At 40.5% G+C, this 24,791-nt stretch overlaps 1 protein-coding gene across 1 annotated transcript in view; it reads right to left on the bottom strand.

Moving 5' to 3' along the window:
- Positions 1-4,622: 4,622 nt before the first annotated feature.
- LOC306869601 (ribosomal protein S6 kinase alpha-4-like) overlaps positions 4,623-24,791 on the bottom strand; it is a 38,687-nt gene continuing 18,518 nt past the window's right edge. Inside the window, exons 15-18 of the mRNA XM_079416396.1 lie at positions 16,116-16,313; positions 14,471-14,630; positions 11,846-12,009; positions 4,623-9,483 (exon numbers count right to left, since the gene is read on the bottom strand). Of these exons, the coding sequence (XP_079272522.1) occupies positions 9,271-9,483; positions 11,846-12,009; positions 14,471-14,630; positions 16,116-16,313 (735 nt within the window). The 3' untranslated portion in view covers positions 4,623-9,270. The remainder of the gene's footprint in view (positions 9,484-11,845; positions 12,010-14,470; positions 14,631-16,115; positions 16,314-24,791) is intronic.

Genomic DNA, 24,791 nt, shown 5'->3' with positions numbered 1-24,791 from the left:
CCATCTTTCCCTAACAGGTGAAACACCTCTCTCCCACCAATCTCTAATAAAGAGCAATGTATTTCTAAATAAAATGTACCTATTATTCCACACTGGTGAATTATGCGGGGAAAAATTGTGTTTATAAATCAACTTCCAATATAAAAGAACCTGCTCATGAAATTCTGACAATTTGAGAGGAAGTTTTTGTATTGAAAAATCACAGCGTAATAAGAATTCTATTCCACCAACAGTTTTAAAGATATTTCTAGGAGCACAGAACCAGAAACTCATTTATTAAATTTTTAATAAATCAGTTCTCATTTCTCATTTATTAAATTTGTTTTAAGCCAATTTATCTTAAAAGTTCCATTCATACAGTCAAAGTCTATGGCCTGTAAACCCACTTCTTCATAATCTTTCACTAGTGTCCCTTTTTTAATATAATGAGCTTTTCTCTTCCAAATGTAGTTAAAGTTCATCTGATCAATTAACTTAATTTTTTAATTAGAAATGGGAAGGGATCCTGCAAGGTAAATTTCTCTCGGGAGAAATGCCCATATAAGGAGTTCCACCGTTGTTTACATCAGCAAGAACCACTATCGAAAAAAACTTGTCCTAACCCGGAAGTGAGATTTTTAGCACAGAAATACTCTATGTACAAATTGTTTTTTTAAACTTTGTCCATGCTTAGCATGTGAATCCAACTCTTTAGCAGTGTAAACAACTCTGAATGCATGAAACAGCATTGTACCCCCCTTTAAAATGGTGCTGCTGTTACGGCTCGCGGTCCGGATGGATGCCGGGGTGCAGTCTGCCTTTTGAATAGGCTATCAGTTCAATAAGTATTTAAGGATAAAAGACTCGAGTTGCTTTTAAAATATTCACGAGTCCTTTTCCTCGAGTCAAGTCAAGTCTGGAGTCATTTCAGGTCGAGTCTGAGTCAAGTCTGAAGTCTATAAAAATGTGACTCGAGTGCGAGTCACTAAGTCGAGTGCCCATCTCTGGCATACTGTTGGCTGTTGTATGATAAACTGCTTGCAATGTCCATCATTTGTAATCTGCTTTGCATCTGATATATGATTAAATATACTTATAAATGTATACTGCACATTTTGGCAAATAAGAGCTATAGGTCATCCAGGTCTCCTTGCATTACAAAATGTGCCCTGTAAAAACCTTTGAATTGAATTTGAATCTTGTTCAATTTATGGTTTAAAAAATTCACTGTAAAAAAATACAGAGACAATATTTCTGAGATGGCATATTGTTGCCTGTATATTTTACTTATATAATCTATAACTGCATATTTCATTAAGTGACAATGTTAATTTGTCAAATGACTTCGGCTACCAAAACCTGTCATTTTAAAATGTTAGTATACAGACACACAAAGACAAAACATCATCAAGGCAACACTAAAATAATGTAATAAATATTACCTAAATAAGAGAAAATGTAAGACAAATCACCCAAATTTACATTGCAGATAACTAAAAATAAGAAGAAATCAAACACTGTATATTATGCATGCTGTCACAAAGGAACTTCTGGAAATGTCCTTTTTCTTTTAAGTAATTCATATTTTTTACTAAAAAAAAAGAGAAACAGACCATTTTTTGACAGTATCTCACAGTAAAATTAAGTATGGTAATGTTAAACCATTTCAAATGTTTCTCTCTTCAAGAAGGTAGTTAACCAATTAACAGGTTTGTATTGTAACATTTTTACACCTGTTTTCTGTAAAACTTACAAACATATTTAACATTTTAGAATCTAATTTGACTGTCCTGTCATGAGAGAGCCTAAGCATGGTAGATGTTTACTGTAAAAGCATATGTTACTTATGCAGAGATGTTTTTGGATTGGACTCCAATTTGATGAATACAAAACCAAATTTTTATCTCGTCGCATTACATCACTTGCTTACCAGTGGATCCTCTACAGTGAATGAGTGCCGTCAGAATGAGAGTTCTGACTCTCAGCTGATCCACGTCTACCTAGGATGTGACACCTATAAATAAGATCCTTCAGTGTTATCACCAGCTTTCAAGTTGCTCAATAGCTAATTACCCTCCTCCATCCCCAACTCCTCCTCTCGTCAGTCAGGATTCAGCCTTCTGATTCTCCTTTGAATCATACTAATTTCTCAAATGTTACATTAAATTATTGAACTTTTATGATATCTGCAGTACATTTATGTTGATTCTGTTCTGTTTACCCTGGAGGATTATTGCTGCTCTCCCTGCTCTTATCCATGCTAGCATGGATGCGCAGGGAGTTCTTGCCCAGAACAGAACCATACCGGCAATCCAAACTGTATGCTAATTGTATGCTAATTATCTTTGACAGTAGTGGTCCTGACAGAACTTTTTTTATGCCACATGATAAATCAAAGCAGCTTACTGTCAATTTCATCAACAGCTTTTCAACAAGCTGTGGTACTATATAGACGTTTCGTTGTCAAACACAAATGCAAAACACTATCATGGTACATAATGCAACAAACATTAATTTAACTAAATAAAATAACAAAACTCTAATGTACAAAAGAAAAAAAAAACATCAAATTTGAGCTATCGCATAGAAGATTCATATAATGCTGATTTATGTTGTTTCACCATAAATTAAGACAACTTATTTTTCACTTCCAAAAACTGTACAGTAAAATGTTTTAACTGAAACTGTTTTTACTGTTTCTTTACAGTGAGACTGTTTCAACTGTTAATATCTACCTAGAAACATCAGACAGTCTTATACCTCCTCCAGGGCTTTGGTTTGAGAAGGAGATGTTGTTAAAGTAGAGAGGTGTCATAGTAAGCAACAATCATGCACTTTCACTCTGCGTGCCGGATGGGCCATAGTGCTGTACTCATATTTGGCTTTTTAATAATGAAAAGCTTTTTTGGAAAAGCGAGATGAAAAATTCATGCAGAAATCTGAAGATATGCCATGAAATCAAGCTCAGCACTCTTACTGACACCGGTGGGGTCACACTCAGTCTCCATGAGCTCAATAATTCAGCAGCGAGAGCCAGTGAGAGAAGACATACTAAACCTAGAAGTGTGAGACACTTTAACTTACTACAGGTCAGGCTGAAGTGTAGCAGCTGACGTTTCATTCATTTTTGGCACTGATGTGAAGACATTTGTGTGCACACATGTGCTTGTATGTCTGCCTCATTGTAAGGAGCTTTTGAAATAATAAGTGCTGCGTGTTAGCAGACACCAGTAGACCTTGGGTCACAGCCAGAAGGGGCCAATTATAATTGATGGAATCTCTTTGATTTACTGTACCATTCATATCCATTTGTGTCATGCTCCATATATCACAATTTCCTATGCAAATGATCCGCTTACACATCACTTTGATTAATGACGCGTTGACAGTCGAATTAGGGCCATTTTGATGCAAAGTTTTAAATGTACAGGCTCCTGGTGAGAGGCTGTAAGAGTCGCATTGACATCTGGTGTGCTTTATTAGGTACTGCAGGAGTGAAATAAGGTGTTGCCTTTGGAACATTACGTCATGGCATATTTGAAAGAGTGAGAATTAATTCAAGATTAATTAAGCCCCATATTGTTCATGCTCAGCAGCTTCAGATCACAGCAGGGAAGTTTCTAGCCTTTTATCAGAACCGGGGCACAAACCCCAGCAATCAAAATGGGTCCCCATATTTAATACTTTATATATATACTGTTTTGATTGCGGTGTGTGAAACCACCGCAAACGATTCGTGAGTGAACTGTCCCAATGAATCAAAATGAATTTCGAACTCGGGACAATGAACGGCAAACCCGTTTGACTGATTTGACTCAAGTGATTCATTCGCGAATCGCTAGTTTTGACTCGTAGAGAACACAAGGCGTGATTACCAAAATGGGACCGTCGTTATCGTTAAGAAAAATTTACATATTATTTTGAAGACCCATCTAAATTTAAATAAATTAAATGAACATTACTTCGTAGAATAATTGTTTTTGTGAGGGCATTTTTTTTTAGACTATTTAGAGAATCGTGCAAAAATAAAAGCTATACAAGTCTCAAAAACTAGTCACAAAATCATCTCAGTGTAAAAATAAAAACAAGTCCCAGAGTGGCATCATTTCTACACCTAACAATTTTGATCCTTTCAAAGTGTCCTTTGTGAAACAAGTAGAGAAGTGAAGAGAGATGAAACAATAGACATAATACAATTAAAATTATTTTTTGTAAATATTTTAGCAATTAAAATATCAAGCCGTAGCCTAATTGTCAAAGTGTTAATAAAAGTGTGAAAATACTATAACTGTATTTAGTACATTTGCTAGCTACAAGTAACCAGCCATTTTTTTCAAACGGATATTTAGAATCTTTTACATCACATATCAAACAATATACATTATTTAAAACGTGGTAGAAATTGCATTTGCTGTTTAAAAAATAAAAAATTGACATTATTATTCCACGATGTGTCCAGTATGTTTTACATTGTGATATTCTCAGCTGGCCTCAAACTCCCCATTGCATCAAAGATGGATTATGGTCCTTAAAGGGCCTGTGGCTACATCCTCTGGTCGTAAACACTCTCAAAGTTGCAATAAGGTGTTCAGAATAAAGGATCGGGGCTGTGGAGGTGCCGGGGACAAATAATATTTCTCATTTCCTCATTTATTTCAGATTGTGCCAACAGTCACTGGCATACTTTCAAACGTTGTCCATCTAAGTAAATGATGACAGCAGAATTTTAATTTGTGTGTGAATTACCCCTTTAAGACAACACTCAAAGATAATGCAATGGATCTGAGCTATCAAAGCAACAGTGAAGACATAATATCAAAAAATAAAAACAAAGGTAAAAACATTACTAGCTTAAGAAGGGAAAAGAACGTTAGAGTGTAGTATATTTTATATTTTATACTTTGGATTCAGCAATGTACTTAATGCACAACAATGCATCTCATTTATTCTTAAAACAGTGTATTTCATTTCTGTTCTATAATTCTCTTTTTTTTTATTACAAAACATTTTTTTTGGCAGAGACGGAACATTTAAGTTATCAGGAAAGATTTTTTTTAAAAGAAACAAAACATGCAAATCAGAACCCTAACATAACATAATATACTCAGACCACACTCAAGCCATAAAGAGACACGGCAAGCTCACCCTTAAACTGTAGACGTCTAGTAAAACTTTTGTGATCAAAAATGTACATTTGTAGAACTTCCACAAAAAAAAGGCAGTGCATGATCTAAGAGCAGACGACTTGTTCTTACTGACATATTAAACAAACAAAAATAAAACTAAACTACATTAAGCAAAAAGCCATAACACTGTGAATAAAGATATAAAGAGCAAGTTAAAAGAAATAAATACAAAAATGACTGTTTTTAAAGCCCAAAACACATTGAAATGACAAACGTGTGCGACAAAAGAAATCAAAATGATTCAGATTTACCTAAAAAAATAGTGTAAAATCACTGTTCATTGATATATCATCCCTTGAAGGAATAGTTGCTGTAAATTTTCTCAATCCAAGATGCAGATGAGTTTGTTTCTTCATCAGAACAGATCTGCTCACATCACTTGCTCACCAGTGGATCCTCTGCAGTGAATTGGTGCTGTCAGAATGAGTGTCTAAACAGCTGATAAAAACATCACAATAATCCACACAACTCCAGTCCATCAATTTCCCCAAATCTGTTCCGATGAAGAAACATCTACATCTTGGATGACCTGAGGGTGAATCGATTTTAGGCAATTTTTCATTTTTTTGGGTGAACTATTCTTTTAAAAGGCCTAAAGTCAAACGTATTTTCATCACAAAGCATGATGTAACTCTGCTGATTACATCTGAAAGATGCGTTGATTGCAGATGCGGAGCAAAATTCTGCATTTGAACCCCTTGATGATACGAATCAGAATGTGCTGAATTTGTTCCAGTCTTTTCACAAACAGTTTCACTGTTTCCATCAATGAAAAGCTGACAGAAGCATCGCATGTGAGCAATAAAGGCATAAAAAACCCAGACTAGTGCATCTTGTGTGCAAAACTATATTACAGACAATATTACCCTCCATTAACTGATTATTTTGGCACAAACAAATGATGAATATGTTATTTCAATAAAAACAGTGCCAAACAATCCGTTTGACCGTTAAATTGTTCATACCTGCCAGCTTCACACCTCTTAAAAGAAAAGCAGAGCTTATATAACATTGCTGGAGGTGTTTTACTGGGCCTCGACACCTGTTTGCATCTTAATAAAACCTTCAGCTCAACACGCAGTCTGAATCCTAAGTGTCGTTCGGTGGATTTACACAGCACAAACAGCAGAAAGACTCCACACTAAAATGTCTGAATGCTTGTACATCAAGTCAAAATATTGCAAGACTAATGGCCGTGAAGACGGTTAATAAAAAAGGGAAATAGGGAGGGATGCCAGTGCCATCTTCTCTCACACAGTGAGACATCACAGTGCAAGAGGGTCACTCCATTACAGCGTGGATGTGCGATTGTGAAAGCCCTTAAGAACGTGAGGGATTGATTGCTGTCTTGTGAACCTCAGCCCTTACGGTCGATGGATAGCAGAGTTGAACAGGCAGTGGATGTTGGGATCCCTCAGCTCAGTAGAAGAGACAAGACTGTGCACACTATTCATGAAGTACAACATTTCAAGTACACTGATAAAAGCAAACGCCACATCTGGTTTTCAAAGCCAGCGATTCATATATCCAAACCGATCAAGTAAGTTAATGATGGTATATAAAGTGATCTCTACACACTTCACGTGATAACTAGCAATAAGACACAAGGTAAAAGGTTCGAGACAAAAAAAAAAGGTGAATCTCACAGAAACGGTCAATAAATTTCTGGCTTTATTTTTATTTTTTAAAATATGTCTTTTATTCCCCACACTATTAAAGTACAATTGTACGTATATATTGCTGCATTTGTGCTGATTTGAATAAAAAAATAATCTAAATTACTGAGGGCTATTTTTTCCCACATTGCAGTAACGGCAAATATGGCAGGCAGGACTTGTGGTTTAATCATTTTTAATATTTAATTGTTCTCAAAATATAATTATTTTTTTCTTTTGATTTTGAGGAGAAATACAACTGACATGTCTTTGTGAGATTCACCCAAAAGTGTGGATAGGATCTATTTCTAACTGGTGATTCAGTGACTTTGTGTGGTCTGACTTCATAGGTCAACTGTTAAAAAATGTAAAACATCCAAAATACTACAGCCATGCAAACATCGAGAAAACTTCTGAAAGTAGTGATATGTAAATAGACTGTACATGATTCACATAAAGCTTTGCTCAGTGGATCATTAAAATACATTAAAATAGAAGTCCACTCTAATTCTCACGTATGGCTTTGCGCTCTTGTGGCTTTCTTGTCCACTATTCCCTTATATTTCAGCTTTCCCTGATCTCAGTTTCACGTGTTTCAATCATCTCTTGCAGTTAAAAGATCTCTCTAAAACCAGGTACCCACCACATGACATAACATTTTTACATTCATTAAAATGTCTACAGTCTCAAACGATGAAAAGAAATTACAAATGAAACATCTCAAAAAATTTGAATATCGTGAAAAAGTTCATTTTTTCTTGTAACTTATTTCAAAAAGTGAAACTTTCATATATTTTAGATTCATTACATGCAAAGTAAAACAATTCAAAAGTTTTTTTTGTTTTAATTTTGATGATTAGAGCTTACAGCTCATGAAAGTCTAAAATCAGTATCTCAAAATATTAGAATATTTACATTTGAGTTTCAATAAATGACCATCCCTACAGTATACATTCTTTGTATCTCTTGTTCTTTGAAACCACAATAATGGAGAAGACTGCTGACTTGGCAATGATCCAGAAGACGAACATTGACGCCCTCCACAAAGAGGGTAAGTCACAGAGGATCATTACTGGAAGGTGTGGCTGTTTACAGAGTGCTGTATCAAAGCATATTAAATGCAAAGTTGACTGGAAGGAAGAATTTGGGTAGGAAAAGGTGCACAAGCAACAGGGATGACCACAAGCTTGAGAATACTGTCAAGCAAAGCTGATTCAAACACTTGGGAAAGTTTCACAAGGAGTGGACTGAAGCTGGAGTCAGTGCATTAAGAGTCACAACGCTCAGACGTCTTCAGGAAAAGGGCTACCAAGCCACTTCTGAACCAGAAACAACGTCAGAAGCGTCTTACCTGGGCTGTGGAGAAAAAGAACTGGACTGTTGCTCAGTGGTTCAAAGTCCTCTTTTCAGATGAAAGTAAATTTTGCATTTCATTTGGAAATCAAGGTCCCAGAGTCTGGAGGAAGACTGGAGAGTCACAGAATCCATGTTGCTTGAAGTCCAGTGTGAAGTTTCCACAGTCAGTGATGATTTGGGCTGCCATGTCATTTTAGAGCACTTCATGCTTCCTTCTGCTGACAAGCTTTATGGAGATGCTGATTTCATTTTCCAGCAGGACTTGGCACCTGCCCACACTGCCAAAGGTACCAAAAGCTGGTTCAATGACCATGGTGTTACTGTGCTTGATTGGCCAGCAAACTCGCCTGACCTGAACCCCATAGAGAATCTATGGGTTATTGTCAAGAGGAAGAGGAGCGACACCAGATCCAACAATGCAGATGACCTGAAGGCCGCTATCAAAGCAACCTGGGCTTCCATTACACCTGAGTAGCGCCACAGGCTGATTGCCTCCGTGCCACGCCGCATTGATGCAGTAATTCATGCAAAAGGAGGCCCAACCAAGTATTGAGTGCATAGAAATGAACATAATTTTCAGAAGCCTGATATTTCGGTTTAAAATATCTTTTTTAGTGATCTTATGTAATATTCTAATTTTCTGAGACACTGAATTTTGGGTTTTCATTTTCTGTAAGCCATAATCATCAAAATTACAAGAAATAAAGGCTTGAAATATTTCACTCTGTGTAATGATTCTATAATATATGGGTTTCACTTTCTGAAATGAGTGACAAAAAAATATTGACCTTTTTCACGATATTCAAATTTTTTGAGATATACCTGTAGATCATTTCCTTGGCATTGTGTTTACAGAGAGCCGCCTTGATTAAAAAAAATCCTCTTTCCTCCAAATGACTTGAAAATCCAAGTTGATCTGTTGATCTTGTCAGCACAAGGCTTTACTCCTGCAGAGACTTCAATAAATGTTGAATTTGTTGCCATATCAATATTGTTTTGCGTAGTCTTTTTTTATAGGTCTTTTTCACCCTGTAATGCTTTTGCAATACATTATCTCACCACATCAAAGCAGCTTTTCAGTCAAACGGGAGCGGTCACAGTTTGGGGTCCTCGTGGGGATTCAAAGATTGGCAATTCTGCGTCTTGGAATGGGAAGCGGATGAGGAAGAAGAGGAAGATGAGGAGGAGGATGAGCTGCGTCTCGTCTCCACACCAGTACTGGTCATTTTCATCTTTCGACGTTTTGCTAGCGGTGCATTATCAACGCTTTTAAGGAAAAAGCCCTCACGTTTCCCCCGGTTAAATGCCTGTGGGAATAAAGAGATATCATGATGAAAAGCAAATGAGTTTTTGAACATAATACAGATAACACACATTTTGTCAGCAATTGTCTGTTTTTTAATGAGTGGCCAATCAGGAGAGTTATGAATATTCCAGGTGAGTCGCTCATCATTTGGGGCTCAATCGAAGGAAATATGAACTACTGTCATAATTTAATCAAATAATAATAATAATAATATTCACCATAAGTACAAAATATGATATATAATGGACAATATACTCAATATACATACAAAAATCAATACTATTCAGATTAAAGATCAGATCAGATCTTTTTTTTTTCCAACCAAAAATGAATATTGTATCATTTATTGATCCTCATGTTGTACCAAACCCATGAGAATTGCATTCATTTTCAAAACACAAATCAAAATATTTTCAATGAAACTTATAAAAGTCTATTCACCCAAAACTTTGATGCTTCATAAAGTTAATATTAAAGAGATCATAAAAGAAATAAATTTAAATCAAGCCATTTAATCCAAGTCTTTTGAAAAAAAAACAGAATAACTCTATATGATTAACACATTTAATTTAGGCTTTTATTCACATCTCAAGAAAGAGCATATGTGCTTCCATTTACCATGTCTGATGTGCTCCAAACAAACAAAAATCTTATGGGTTTGGAATGACATAAGGGCGAGTAAATGATGACAATTATAATTTGTGGGTGAACTATCCATTTAAAGCTGCAGTCCGTAAGATTTTCATCTTTGTCGCCATCTCTGTTTGAAAACCTGGAATTGCAGCTTTGTGTGGAATTATCTTGCTTGTGTGGTCTGTACTCCAGCACGGCATCAGCGCGGATGAATCTAATGTTTTGAGGTGAATGTGTAGCTGTCAGTCACCTCACCGGTGTGGATATTTACTGTACTTCACAATCACAGATTCAAGCCTGTCTTGGAATATATAGCCCACATAAGAGTTTTCACTGTATATTGCCATCTGAACAAATAAGTAACAAGTCTGCCACGTCTGTTCTGCCCAACTGAGGAAAAAACATTACCATAAATCGCGCTACCAATGGTGATTTAATCTAAAGATCGGTTAGCTCACATCACATCAAACCGTGCTAATTATTATTATTGTTATACTTTATTCTCAAATGATTGGGGAAGTTCCCTCAAATGTTGGGGAAGTCGTGACCTAATGGTTAGAGAGTTGGACTCGTAATCCAAAGGTTGCGGGTTCGAGTCTCGGCCCAGCAGGGATTGTAGGTGGGGGGAGTGAATGTCCAGCGCTCTCTCCACACTCAATACCACGACTGAGGTGCCCTTGAGCAAGGCACCGAACCCCCAACTGCTCCCCGGGCGCCGCAGCATAAATGGCTGCCCACTGCTCCGGGTGTATGTTCACGGTGTGTGTGTTCACTGCTGTGTGTGTGCACGTTGGATGGGTTAAATGCAGAGCACGAATTCAGAGTATGGGTCACCATACTTGGCAGTATGTCACTTCACTTCACTTCACTTAATGTTAACAACATCAGCATTGCATGACTATGATAGTGTGTATTATCGTGTAGATTTCAATTTCTGTACAGTCTAATCTCTAATTGTCATATCATTCGAATTTCATATTAAGAAATTCTTTTAACCCAAAAAGCAAACTGTGCTCCCTTCGAACTGGTTTTCTTTAAAATACAAATCTTGTGTAATCCCAGAATCTGTAATCAGAAGTACATTTAAAACTAGAATATAATTTCATTTCATTCACATGTGTTTCATAAACATATTATCCTTTCTGGATTACAATCCGCCATTAAAATGATACATTTAATTATTCTAGCTGCTGTGAGAAAAGGCTATAAACGATCCACCACCTGCAGGATCCTCACGTGCTATAGCCTACTAGCCGGGACAACTTCTTTATGTTTACAGACGTGATGTAATGACGTAGTGCCATGCTCGAATTTCCTGCAAAAACATACCCGTACCACTCAAATTAGAAAACATTATTATAAATTTACCGTTGTGATATTTGGAATATTTATTGCTCAAATATTTATTTTGGATCATTTTTAACCCAAAAAAAGTTGCGGAGTGCAGCTTTAAGTATACAATTGTTTTTGTTTTTTTAATATATTCAAATAGATTTTATTTTATTCCAGATAATATGTAGCTTAACTAATATGTTGGGGAAGGAAAGGATTTACCAATATCAGCAATCATAATTATTGTTAATTAAATAAGCAATCACCATTTTTGTTAATCCAACTGGTACTACTAGTGTGTAATAAATAATTTCTGTACTTTCATTCCATATGTACTTGCAAGGATTTTACTTGAATGCATCACTACTGAATATAGGTATAGAAAGCAGATACTTGACCTTGTAGGTGGCATTGACATAGGTACGGACAGTCGGCCCGGTGGACTCCAGAACATCAGGGGTGCAGAGAGGGGTGGAGGACATGACGCCACCTCCCTGAAGCCAGGCATTCTCTTTCAGAGCCGAAAGCTTCAGCCGTCGCTCAGGATCTACGGTTAACAAACCTGTGAAGATGAAGCGGGAGATAAAACTTCAGATGGAAGCTAATTTGGGGGCTGCCAATATAAGCATGCTTCAGCCACTAAAGCAGTGTCCTCAGGGACCATCACATACTTTCCTTCCACCAGGGCACTGAACCTCATCCATCTCAATCTAGATGATCAGATGACAGCTATAATAACAAGCACTTGTGCTGAAATTGGACTGAAATGCGTTCAAGTGCCCGTGGGTCCCTGACAGCTGGGTCGGGAATCACTCATCAAAAGCTTTGGAGTGGTATAAAACTATTACAACGTATTTCACTGCTATTTCAGGTGGTAATCAATAGAGACTCCAAGTATTGGGTGAACACAAGTAAATTTCACAGGTCTCCGAGCTCTAAACCTATAAAGATTGCAATTCAGTTACTATGGACGATCACCAACTATTTCACAGAAGATTTCATAAACTAAACTGTAACAGTTTTATAAACTGTAACAAGGGCTTTTCTGATTGAATCCTCAATTTGGACTGTAATCTTAAATCTGATTTAAATGACACATATTTAGGTCACCCAACGACCCCCCTTCCAGCTCCCTAGCGATCCTTTGGCGTGTACTGTTATATAGCTGAGGCAAGGCAACTTCAGAAAAATATTTGCGGCTAGGTAGCACATATCTGGGGTCCAAAACTTTCAGCATGTGAATAAACCCCGGCTTTTCCGCAGTATATATGGGCACCATATCTTTTGCAATATACATTGCGACTGCATCCGTGATCGCTTTCCACCGGGCCCCATTCTTATTATACTGGATACACTTTAGACATTCTACTAACATTAATGACTGCTAGTTGACATGTAGTTGCAAAATTACTTAGAGTATTAGTAGACTGTCTGCATAATATATTCTAACACTTTATTTTGATAGGTCCACAACATACAACATACTGACTATGAGAATCTTTGCAAGTACATATTTCAACTTATTCTACTAACCCTAAACCTAATCTTACAGTCTACTCTGAGAGTTAGTAGACATATAGTTGCAAATTAATGAGAATTAGTTGACAAAGCCACTTATAGTTAGTAGAATGTCTAAAGTGAACTATCAAAATAAAGTGTAACCATTTTTCTTCTCAAATCCTCACTCACATCTCACAGTTTTTATGTAAAATATGGTACTTAAATGAGATGAAATACCTAAAAGTTCTGTATAATTTATGTGATGAGTTGACACATCATGGTTGACATACAAAGGTGCTATAAAAAAATTATCTGAGCTGCGAAGAGTGTCCACATTCTCACCACTGTATTTTAGGCCGCTTTCACACTTGGTTTGATTGCTTGGTCCAAACCAGAGTTCAATTGCTTGGACTTTACATGAACCATACCCCAGACCACCTTTTTAAGCAACGCTATCTCACGACCAATTCGTATGTATTTTACGAGGTGGCTAATTCGTACGAATTCATACGACCTCACTCATACGATTTTGTACAATTTGTCTACACCCCAGTGATGGGTAGGTTTAGGGTCAGGGTTAGGTCTAGGTAATTCGTACGAATTCATACGAATTGTGCAACTCGTAAATTATGTACGATTTAGCAAAAATAATATGAATTTGTACGAGTGAGGTCATACAAATTCGTACGAATTAGCCACCTCGTAAAATATGTACGAATTGCCGTGAGATCGGGCTGGTGCACAGAAGGTATTGGAAAACCGTACTTACTCTGACATCAAATGAACCTGTGTTACTTATGTTAAAAATAATATATTTAAATAATTGTAAGTCATCCTATAGCCTCCCTGGGGGTTTGTTAAAGTTAAGAAGTTAAGAGCTTTAATATAAGTGGCAAGAAGGATGTTCAATTCTTGAAAAATGTTTAAAAGTTATCAAATGTTTTCTTGAGAGTCATATTATTATTATTATCATTTTAACAAGAAAATAATTTGTTGTCATCTGAATGTATGGTGGTTCTTGCCACAGGCTTGCCGATCAACTATATTCAAAACACTTTGAAGTAGAGCTCAGGACTGCAGGACTGTTTTTTTCAATCAGCTTTTAAGCATGCTCTAAGCAGTTGGACAATCACAACGCACTGGGCCAGCTAGCCAATCAGAGCACACAACAGGAACTAAACAGTGCATTCGAGACACACTGGGAAGAGAGGTGCTGCAATAATGTAAAAAAAATTTTTAAAATAAAAATGCGTTTTTGGAACAATCAAGAATGAATACCTATTCTACACTTCAAAAACCAAATCAAGATTTTATAAAAGGGCATAAATAGGACCCCTCCCTTTAATTACCACAAGTGATTTGAAACACCCAAATAAATTAATTAACAAGTTGAAGGTTATTCTAACTTATATAGTATAGTAATACTAATAACTAGGCTATTTCTGATGATGGTATACCCTGTCCTTCCTTGGAGTAAGATTTTTCACCACCCAAGCGAGTTTTGATTCTTTCAGTAAAAGTACCTCTCACTAAATCTTTGGCCTCTTCAGACACACCCTTCCAGGCTTCTCCATCCAGTGAGAAATCTCCCGCCTTGATTTTGTGCATGATGTCAGCTGCGTGCGATGATGTCATTCCTTTCTTCTCACTCTGGAATGGAACTTGGCCAGAGAGCATGGTGTACTGGTGAAAAAGAACAATACTAATAATATCAGCATTTTATATTACATTTTTGGTTTTACATTTCTGAACAAAATGTCAAATTATATAAAAAAACTTTGATGTTGGTTTGAGAAAGCCTGGCATTTTGAAAGATTAAAAGAGTATATTTGAAGGTTTTCGGTTTGAAGTAGTTTCAAGGTCATGCAGGTCATAGATAGATAGATGGATGGATATACAGATGGATGGATGGATATCCCCAGCACTAACCCAATGATTCAAGTTAAGTAGTAGTGTTGTCAAAAGACCCGGTACTTCAGTGCCAAGTCAGTACTAAAGAAATGAAAACGTCACGGTCCAGGTTTTTTCAAGTAGTACGGAGTACCCGGTCAACCCGGTTCTTGACCCGTACAGCCATATGATTTCCGCGATGCAGAAAACGCAGACAGAAACTCGGAATACAGTTATAAAAACAGATTTTACAGTTTAACACGGAAGTTTAGATGAATTAATCAAAAGTAGGTAATTACACTTAAATCAAATCGCCATATGGACTAGTATCTGTAAATATTAAGCAGCAAAAGTCGATTCAAATATCGATTCCTGCATATTCTGTCTCTGTGTGAATGAATGAATGAATGGCAGAGACGCACGGTTTTGTTTACTATATAGACTGAAGCGCGTGTGACGCTCGCAGTGATTTCAGCATCTGCCGTCTCAGTGAGGACATAAATACATAAACAACATCTCCAGAACTGTTCTGAGAGTCACTTCACGAACATTTTACCGTTTCATTTGAGTAAAACCATTGTCAATTTAAAGGTATTTGCGGCAACCGTCAAAATAAAAGTTTTTTTTAATTAAGACATTGTGCCAGAAATATATTACAATTATTTAGTAGAATGTATGTGATACTACTACTACTGTTGAATGAAATTAAAAAAACTTTATTTTTAAGAAAATCTCACAATATTTCTTCCATGTTTTAATTTTAATAATAAATCCCCTTTATTTACCAAACAAATTAAATGTTTACATTTCGTTAATTAAAAGACTAATTAAATTTGGGTGTTTACTGTTTTTCATACTTTTATTACTTGCGGAAAAACTTGAAACACAATTTTAAATAAGTATAAATAATGGCATTCATTTTTGTACATTTTCTTTTTGTTTGACTTTACTAATAAAAATGGTGTGTTTTTTAATTAGCATGCTGTTGTTTTTCTTTGGTACCGAAATTGGTACCGAGAACCGTGGATTTTCACTGGTATCGGTACCGAATACTGAAATTTTGGTACCGTGACAACACTATTAAGTAGTTTAAGTTTACTTTTGGAATTTACCGAAATAGATTTTTGTTACTTTTCTATTTATTCAAGTTAAGGTATCAATTTTTAAACACTGACCTCTCCCCTGAATAAAATAATACATATGGCAGTCCAGTCTGAAACAGTACTTCATCCATAAACATAAATATCCTCAAGCACACTTATATACACTCAAACCTACCAGGATCACCCCGAGGCTCCAGAGGTCACAGGCCTGGTCATATCCCGAGCTGTGGAAGAGCTCCGGCGCGGCATACTGCAGGGTGAAGCAAGGGGTCTGCAGGGGCGCACTGCCGCTCCCCGCTGGAAACAACCGTGCGAATCCAAAATCAATCACCTTCAATACAGAGTCATCCGACTCATCAGCAAACAGCACGTTCTGCCAGAGGTGGTGAAAAAAAGAGGGACAATACGTGACATACGGCTATGCATTGACAACAAACCACAAGAGGTTCTGCGTTACAACGATTTGACATTTTGGCCCTGCTGATCCAATTATGATGCAATGTATTAAAACGTGCAGTGCATATTGTATTGGAGGCAGCTGGTCTAAGCGATGGCTGAAAGATCTCATTTAGGAAAAAATCCCACTGATAAAGATTAATGTCGACAGTCTCTCGTCTACAGTCCTTTTACCTGCATGTGGATGGCACATTAAAATTCCACTGCACGGAGACAAATCAGCACATGGATAGCTGAGCACAGAGTGAGCGCTGAATGTATAATATCACAGAGTGAAATCAAGCAAACTATGAGTGATGATCACACAGCTGACGGGAGATTTGAATGAGATACTGAATAGAGCACAGCCAGTTAGCGGTGCAACAGATGTGAGCATAATGATTTTCTCAATGCATGAAAGCATCCTTTTATACATTTGGAGAGAGAAAGGCATTAAGGATGTTCATTTTTGTAATTGCATTTTAGTTGATCTTTTGAAGCATTCAAATATCAGGATGTCCATCCTTGTGTTCATTTATTTGATTGCTGTTCAAACATCAACAAATCTACATATTAGTGTTGTCAAATATATATATATGTATAGAGAGAGAGAGAGAGAGAGAGGCGGATAGTAACTGATTATTGTACTTAAGTACACTTTTTGAATATCTGTACTTCACATGTGGATGAATGGCTTCACGTAGATGTGTGCACACTGTCAGAGTTGTGTGAGACCACTACCATCCTGCTTTTGTGGGGGTGGGTAGGGGTGTTAATTTGTTTTTTCCCCCCATAGGTTTTTAACATTCAAAAAGCTATTTGTTCCAAAGATACTACAAGCTAGTCAGTGTGTTCAGTAGTTGTAATGTATTGTAAGTTGCTTCAGAGGTATTGCAAGTATTGCATATAACAATAATAAAACAGTGCATTTAAATAAAAAAGGAAATTTAGGTAACACTTTATTTTAAGGTGTCATAATACAGAGTAATTACCTAGTTAAGTACTTAGTATTAGCCGTAGTACTTGCATTAAACAAAATGTACTTACCATGTAACCAAGTTATGGAACAGCCTGTAATTACAGTTTGTAATTATGTAGATGTAATAAGCAGCTACTGGTACACATATGTAACAGGCCGAGTCTGTACACTTAAGTACAATCTTGATACAATTTTTTTAAGTAGCTTATGCCTGTGTAATATTCTGTAATTTTAATGTAATTAGAAAGGTATTACATGTATTTAAGCTGTGTACTTGTGGGTTAAATCAAACTAAGGTGCAGCTGTATAAGGTGTATAGTATAGATACCAGGTGTGTCTCACTCGTCCTTAAAAGTGAAGCTGCGGGCTCTTTGACCGCCCCCTGGTGGCTGGCTGCAATACAGGTCATAAACCCCGCCCTCTCCATGTAAACGAATGGGACTTGAGTCAAAATAAAAAAATTAATTATACTTCCAATACAATTTTCTGAAATTTGGTTTTGGTCATTTAAGGTAGTTGTTATCATGCTGACATATGTTCAATTGTTCGTTTTTGTGATAAGTTTGATTTTAGCTAGTAATTTGATGCTATAAAAACGGGGCGTGTCGTTATGGTTGATTGGGTCTGCGGGAGTTTGGGCGGGAGTTTGATTCCGCAGCTCCACCTCACGACACTACTGAGCAGATTCGGGCTCCAAACGAATCTCTACTGCGCAGACTCGGGCTCCAAATGAAGCTCTACTGCGCAGACTCGGGCTCCAAACGAATCTCTACTGCGCAGACTCGGGCTCCAAATGAAGCTCTACTGCGCAGACTCGGGCTCCAAACGAATCTCTACTGAGCAGACTCGGGCTCCAAACGAATCTCTACTGCGCAGACTCGGGCTCCAAACGAATCTCTACTGCGCAGACTCGGGCTCCAAACGAATCTCTACTGAGCGGACTCGGGCTCCAAACGAATCTCTACTGCGCAGACTCTGGCTCCAAACGAATCTCTACTGAGCGGACTCGGGCTCCAAACGAATCTCTACTGCGCAGACTCTGGCTCCAAACGAATCTCTACTGAGCGGACTCGGGCTCCAAACGAATCTCTACTGCGCAGACTCTGGCTCCAAACGAATCTCTACTGAGCGGACTCGGGCTCCAAACGAATCTCTACTGCGCAGACTCTGGCTACAAACGAATCTCTACTGCGCAGACTCTGGCTCCAAACGAATCTCTACTGCACAGACTCGGGCTCTAAACGAATCTCTACTGCGCAGACTCGGGCTCCAAATGACGTAATTTACTCAAGATGGCAGCGGCCACAATGAGATGTATTCGCTTCACTTTTCTATAGTGGAAGGAAGCGGAGACGCGTCATCCATCTTTTTTACAGTCTATGATAGATACACATGAAGTACACTTAAGTACAATCTTGATACACTTTTATTTGAAGTATCTCATGTTTGTGTAATATAATGTAATTGTAATGTAATTAGAAATGTATTACATGTATTTTAGCTGTGTACTGGTGGGTTAAATCAAACTAAGGTGCAGCTGGATAAGGTGTACAGTATAGAGACACATGAAGTACACTTAAGTACAATCTTGATACACTTTATTTTAAGTAGCTTAGGCCTGTGTACTTACATTTATAATTCCGTTTTATGAAGTCTGCAACACATATGTAGAAATATTTTTGATTACATAAGTAGCTGTGTAACAGACTCGTTCTGTTACATATGTGTAACAGTAGCTGCCTATTACATGTCCATAATTACTAACTGTAATTACAGGCTGTTCCATAACTTAGTTACATGGTAAGTACATTTTGTTTCATGTAAGTACAACAGCTACTACTAAGTACTTAACTAGGTATTTACTCTGTATTATGGACACCTTAAAATAAAGTGTTACCGAAATTTATTTCTGATACTCAAGTTGTTAAGGGACGACGTCAGACACAAAAGGTAAGTGAACAACCCAGTGACTTTATTGACAAGCTTCGTGCAGAGAACAGTGCAGCTGGTGTCGAGGGGTGAGTGCTCTTCTTATATTGGTTGGTGATGGCAGGAGATGAGGCACTGAATGCAACCCTTGTGATTTCCAGGTGCTTGGTGCTGGGCAGACGTTGAGGACCGGAGGCTGACCACAGCGGAAGGCAATCTGCATAGAACAGGACCGCAGAACGGAGAGCAGAAGGTAAGTACAACAGGAAGGTAAGTGAGGATATACTCATCGGGTATCGACTTGGCTGATAGGAGTCCACGTTGCATCAACGAGATCGGACAGTGAAGTGACTGTGGTGAGTGCCTTTATAGTGCTCTTGATGAGGGTGATGATGAGGTGCAGGTGCGCGTGGTTAGAACTCAGGTGATGCAGATCGTGATAGTTGACTGGGTGGAGAGCCTGGCCGTGCTGTTACAGTACCCCCCTCTCCACGGCCCGCTCCCGAGGGCCGACCCCGGCGTCGTGGTGGCCTACCCCGACCCCGTGGGGCTGGAAGTTCTGGATGAGTGGTATGGAAGTCCTCCAGGAGTGACGGGTCGAGGACATCCTCTCTTAGCACCCATGAGCGTTCTTCGGGGCCGTAGCCTTCCCAATCGACTAAGTATTCTAGCTTACCACCACGGCGCCGGGAATGCAGGATCTCTCGAACCTTGTAGATGGCACCTTCCTCCACGATGAGAGGGAGAGGGGGTTCCTCGACCGGACCAGGCTCTGGGGAAACAGAAGGTGAAAAGGGTTTTAGTAGTGAGACGTGGAAAGTTGGATGGATCTTGTATTGTGGAGGTAATTGGAGTTTGTAGGTGACTGGATTGATCTGTTCGATAATGACAAAGGGGCCAACGAATCTGGGACTCAACTTCCGGCTAGGCAGGCGCAGTCTGATGTCCCGGGTAGACAGCCATACCTTCTGTCCAGGATGGTAAATGGGAGTGGCTGAGCGTCGGGCGTCCGCTGTAATCTTCTGTCTGCGCACTGCCTGCTGTAGCTGATGGTGTGCAGCGTCCCAGACTCTCTCGCTCTCCCGGAACCAGTAATCGACCGCGGGGACATCGGAGGGTTCTCCTGACCATGGAAATAGAGGGGGCTGGAAACCGAGTACGCACTGGAAGGGCGTGAGTCCAGTGGCGCCTTGACGCAGGGAGTTTTGCGCGTACTCGGCCCAGCCCAGAAACTGGTTCCAGGAGTTCTGGCGGCTATGGCAGAAGGTTCTCAGGAAGCGACCAATTTCCTGGATTTTACGTTCAGTCTGTCCGTTGGACTGCGGATGATATCCGGAGGTAAGACTTACGGTCACACCTAGGAGGGAGAAGAACGCCTTCCAAACCCTCGAGATGAACTGAGGTCCTCTGTCGGATACTATGTCCTCCGGGATGCCGTAGTATCTGAAAACATGATTGAATAGAAGTTCGGCAGTTTGAAGGGCTGTGGGAAGCCCTGAGAGCGGGATGAGACGGCAGAATTTGGAGAAGCGATCCACAATGACCAGTATGCAAGTGAAGTTATCCGAGGCAGGTAGATCTGTAATGAAGTCCACTCCTAGGTGTGACCAAGGGCGGTTAGGTATGGGTAGTGGGAAAAGTTTACCGGCTGGAAGATGACGGGAGCTCTTAGATATGGCACAGTCCGGACAGCCCTGAACAAACCTTCTCACGTCCCTGGCCATGCTGGGCCACCAGAAGCGGTCTTGTAGCAACGAGAGAGTAGCGTTGGCCCCTGGGTGGCCAGTACCGAGGGATGTGTGAGTGGAGTGGATGAGCGGGATACGTTGGGTCCTGGGAACATACTGGTGGTCAGGAGGACAGCCCGGCGGATTGGCTGGAGGAGTGACGGAGGCCACTGGTGGAGAGGACCATTGGATAGGGCTAGCAACTATCTCAGTAGGCAGGATATTCTCTGGTTCTTCCAGATTCTCCATGGGAGAATAGACTCGTGATAGTGCATCCGCCTTTAAATTACGGGGACCTGGGCGATAGGAGATCTTAAAGTTAAAACGAGTAAAGAATAAAGCCCATCTGGCCTGGCGAGGGTTCAGTCGTTTTGCATCCCGTAAGTACTGGAGGTTTTTGTGGTCTGTTAGCACCAGAAAGGGATGTGTGGCCCCCTCCAACCAATGCCTCCATTCCTCTAGGGCGAGCTTGATGGCTAGTAACTCACGGTTTCCGATATCGTAGTTCCTTTCCGCCGGGCTGAGCTTACGGGAAAAGAAGGCACATGGATGGAGTCTGGGAGGCGTCCCCTGCTGCTGTGAAAGGACCGCACCCACTCCTGTGGTCGATGCATCGACCTCCACGACGAAAGGTAAGTCAGGGTTGGGATGGATCAGCAGAGGTGCGGAGGTGAAGGCTTCCTTTAAGTTCTGGAAGGATTTTGTGGCGTTAGTGTTCCAGGCTAATGTCTTGGTTCCCCCCTTGAGTAAATCAGTGAGTGGGCTGGAGACGGTACTGTAATTGGCAATGAAACGACGGTAGAAATTAGAAAATCCAAGGAAACGCTGGAGTTCTTTAATGGTGGTGGGTTGTGGCCAGGAAGTAATGGCTTCCACCTTCCTCTTGTCCATGCGGATGCCACTACGGTCAATGATATATCCGAGGAAATGAACTGAAGATTGATGAAAGGTGCATTTTTCGGCTTTGAGGTAAAGATGGTATTTACGGAGTTGCTGGAGGACCTCCGCAACGTGTCGGCGGTGTTCGGCCAGGCTCCGGGAGCAGATCAATATGTCGTCTATGTAGACGACGACAAAACGATGGAGGAACTCCCGGAGCACCTCATTCATAAATCCTTGGAAGACGGAGGGGGCGTTGACCAGCCCATAGGGCATAACCCTATATTCATAATGGCCGGTGGGTGTAACAAAAGCGGTCTTCCATTCATCCCCCTCCCGGATTCGAATGAGGTTGTAAGCGCTGCGGAGGTCTAACTTGGTGAAGATAGTGGCACCGCGTAGTTGTTCCAGGGCAGCTGGTACAAGAGGAAGGGGATAACGGTATTTGATGGTTATATCATTGAGTTTCCGGTAATCTATGCAGGGACGAAGACCTCCATCCTTTTTAGCCACAAAGAAAAAGCTGGAAGCAGCAGGGGAGGTAGATGGAGTAATATATCCTTGCCTTAAGGCCTCCTCAATGTACTCCTCCATGGCCTTCTGTTCTGGTAGTGAGAGTGGATAAATCCTACCCCGTGGTACTGGCTCACCCGGTAGAAGGTCGATAGCACAGTCCCATGGCCGGTGTGGTGGTAATTGGGAGGCCCTTTTTGGGCAGAAGACGTCACTGAACTGGAAGTAATCTGCAGGAATGTCGACAGATTGCTGAGCGACCGGGCTCTCTATGGTGGTGGCGTGGAGCGGTAAGGCAACAGGGGCTCTGGAAGCGGGTTTAGGTAGATGTGGAAAGCATTGAGGGAAGCAGCAATTACCCCATTTTAAGATGTCTCCATTGCGCCATGACAAGGTCGGGTTGTGTTGGACCAGCCAGGGGAGACCCAAGATGATGTCTACACTAGATTCTTCCAGAACCAACAGATGAATCATCTCCAGATGCAAAAGCCCAATGCGAAGCTGTAAAGGACCGACACAGCGTCTCACATGACGACGGGACAGGGATTTACCTGTTATGGTCTTGATCTGGTAAGCTGTCTCAGTGGCGGTGGTCTGGAGCTGGAGCTGTTTGCAGAGGGATCCGGCGATGAAGTTCCCCGCAGAGCCGGAGTCGAGGAGGGCGGTGACTGGTAAGGAGAAGGAACCAACTGTCAGATACGCACGAGTGGTTAGGGGTTTCATCTTCGGGAAGGTTGGACGGATACCACTCACCGTCAGCCGGGACGGGCGAATTAGGCAATCCGAAATCATGTGAGTGCCGTCTCCACAATATAGACATAAGCCTCTCTGCAAACGTCTCCGCCTCTCTGCCGGCGTGAGGTGGTAGGAATCCGTCAACATGGGCTCAGGCTGGTCTCGGGTCGCTGGTCGGGGGAAAGAAGGAGGGTTAGCTATATGGGGTGTTGTGGAATCAGTGCGGCAGGCTTGCATTCTCCTAGAACAATGGACGGCCAACTGAATAAACTGCTCCAAGCCGATGGTATCATCATGCGCCGCTAGTTGTAGGCGCACAGCTGGATCCAACCCCTGACGAAAGGCAGTCAGTAGAGAGGGCTCGTTCCACCCGCTCGCGGCCGCGAGGGTACGAAACTTTAGGGAATACTCATGCGTGGTCATGGAACCCTGCCGCAGCTGATATAGCTGTTCACCCACCGTGGAATCTCCTGGAGTGTAACTGAAAACTTCCCGGAAATGGGCTATAAACTGGGCAAAGGATTGAGTAGCGGGACCGGCCTGGGACATAATAGTTTCCGCCCATTTCAGTGCTGGACCGGAGAGGGAAGAGATGACAAAGGCGATCTTGGATTTATCCGTAGTGAACATCTGTGGGTGAAGGTCTATCGTAAGCGAACACTGCAGGAGGAAGCCGTTGCAATTCTCAGGTTCACCTGAGTAGGGCGCTGGTCGGGCCATGGGACTGGCGAACATCACTGGCGAAGGAGAACTGATGGCTGGCGGGTTAGACGGAGCGGGTGAAGGTGCTGGTGCAGCGGACTGGGTGAGGAGCTTCTTAAGAGTGTCCACAAGTTCTTGAAAAGGGTCTGGCGTGCTCATCGTGTCAACGGTGTGGTCCGATCTTCTGTTAAGGGACGACGTCAGACACAAAAGGTAAGTGAACAACCCAGTGACTTTATTGACAAGCTTCGTGCAGAGAACAGTGCAGCTGGTGTCGAGGGGTGAGTGCTCTTCTTATATTGGTTGGTGATGGCAGGAGATGAGGCACTGAATGCAACCCTTGTGATTTCCAGGTGCTTGGTGCTGGGCAGACGTTGAGGACCGGAGGCTGACCACAGCGGAAGGCAATCTGCATAGAACAGGACCGCAGAACGGAGAGCAGAAGGTAAGTACAACAGGAAGGTAAGTGAGGATATACTCATCGGGTATCGACTTGGCTGATAGGAGTCCACGTTGCATCAACGAGATCGGACAGTGAAGTGACTGTGGTGAGTGCCTTTATAGTGCTCTTGATGAGGGTGATGATGAGGTGCAGGTGCGCGTGGTTAGAACTCAGGTGATGCAGATCGTGATAGTTGACTGGGTGGAGAGCCTGGCCGTGCTGTTACACAAGTACTTTTAAAAGCAAGTACTTCTGTACTTTAACTTAAGTAAAAATCTGTCTTTACAACTTTCACTTGTAATGGAGTAATATTTGACCAGCAGTATCTGTACTTTCACTCAAGTAATGGAGTTGTGTACTTTGTCCTCCTCTGTGTGTGTGTGTGTGTGTGTGTATGTATATATATATATATATATATATATATATATATATATAGAATCTCAATAATTGAAACTGTTTCAATACAATTTCGATATATTGATTCCAGCTGTGCTTTTTTACTCTTTCCTT

The sequence above is a fragment of the Barbus barbus genome, assembly GCF_936440315.1.
Source record: "Barbus barbus genome assembly, chromosome: 5".
Taxonomy (NCBI): Eukaryota; Metazoa; Chordata; class Actinopteri; order Cypriniformes; family Cyprinidae; genus Barbus; species Barbus barbus.
The sequence above is the reverse complement of the archived record's forward strand: the minus strand, read 5'-3'. Positions and strand labels throughout refer to the sequence as shown.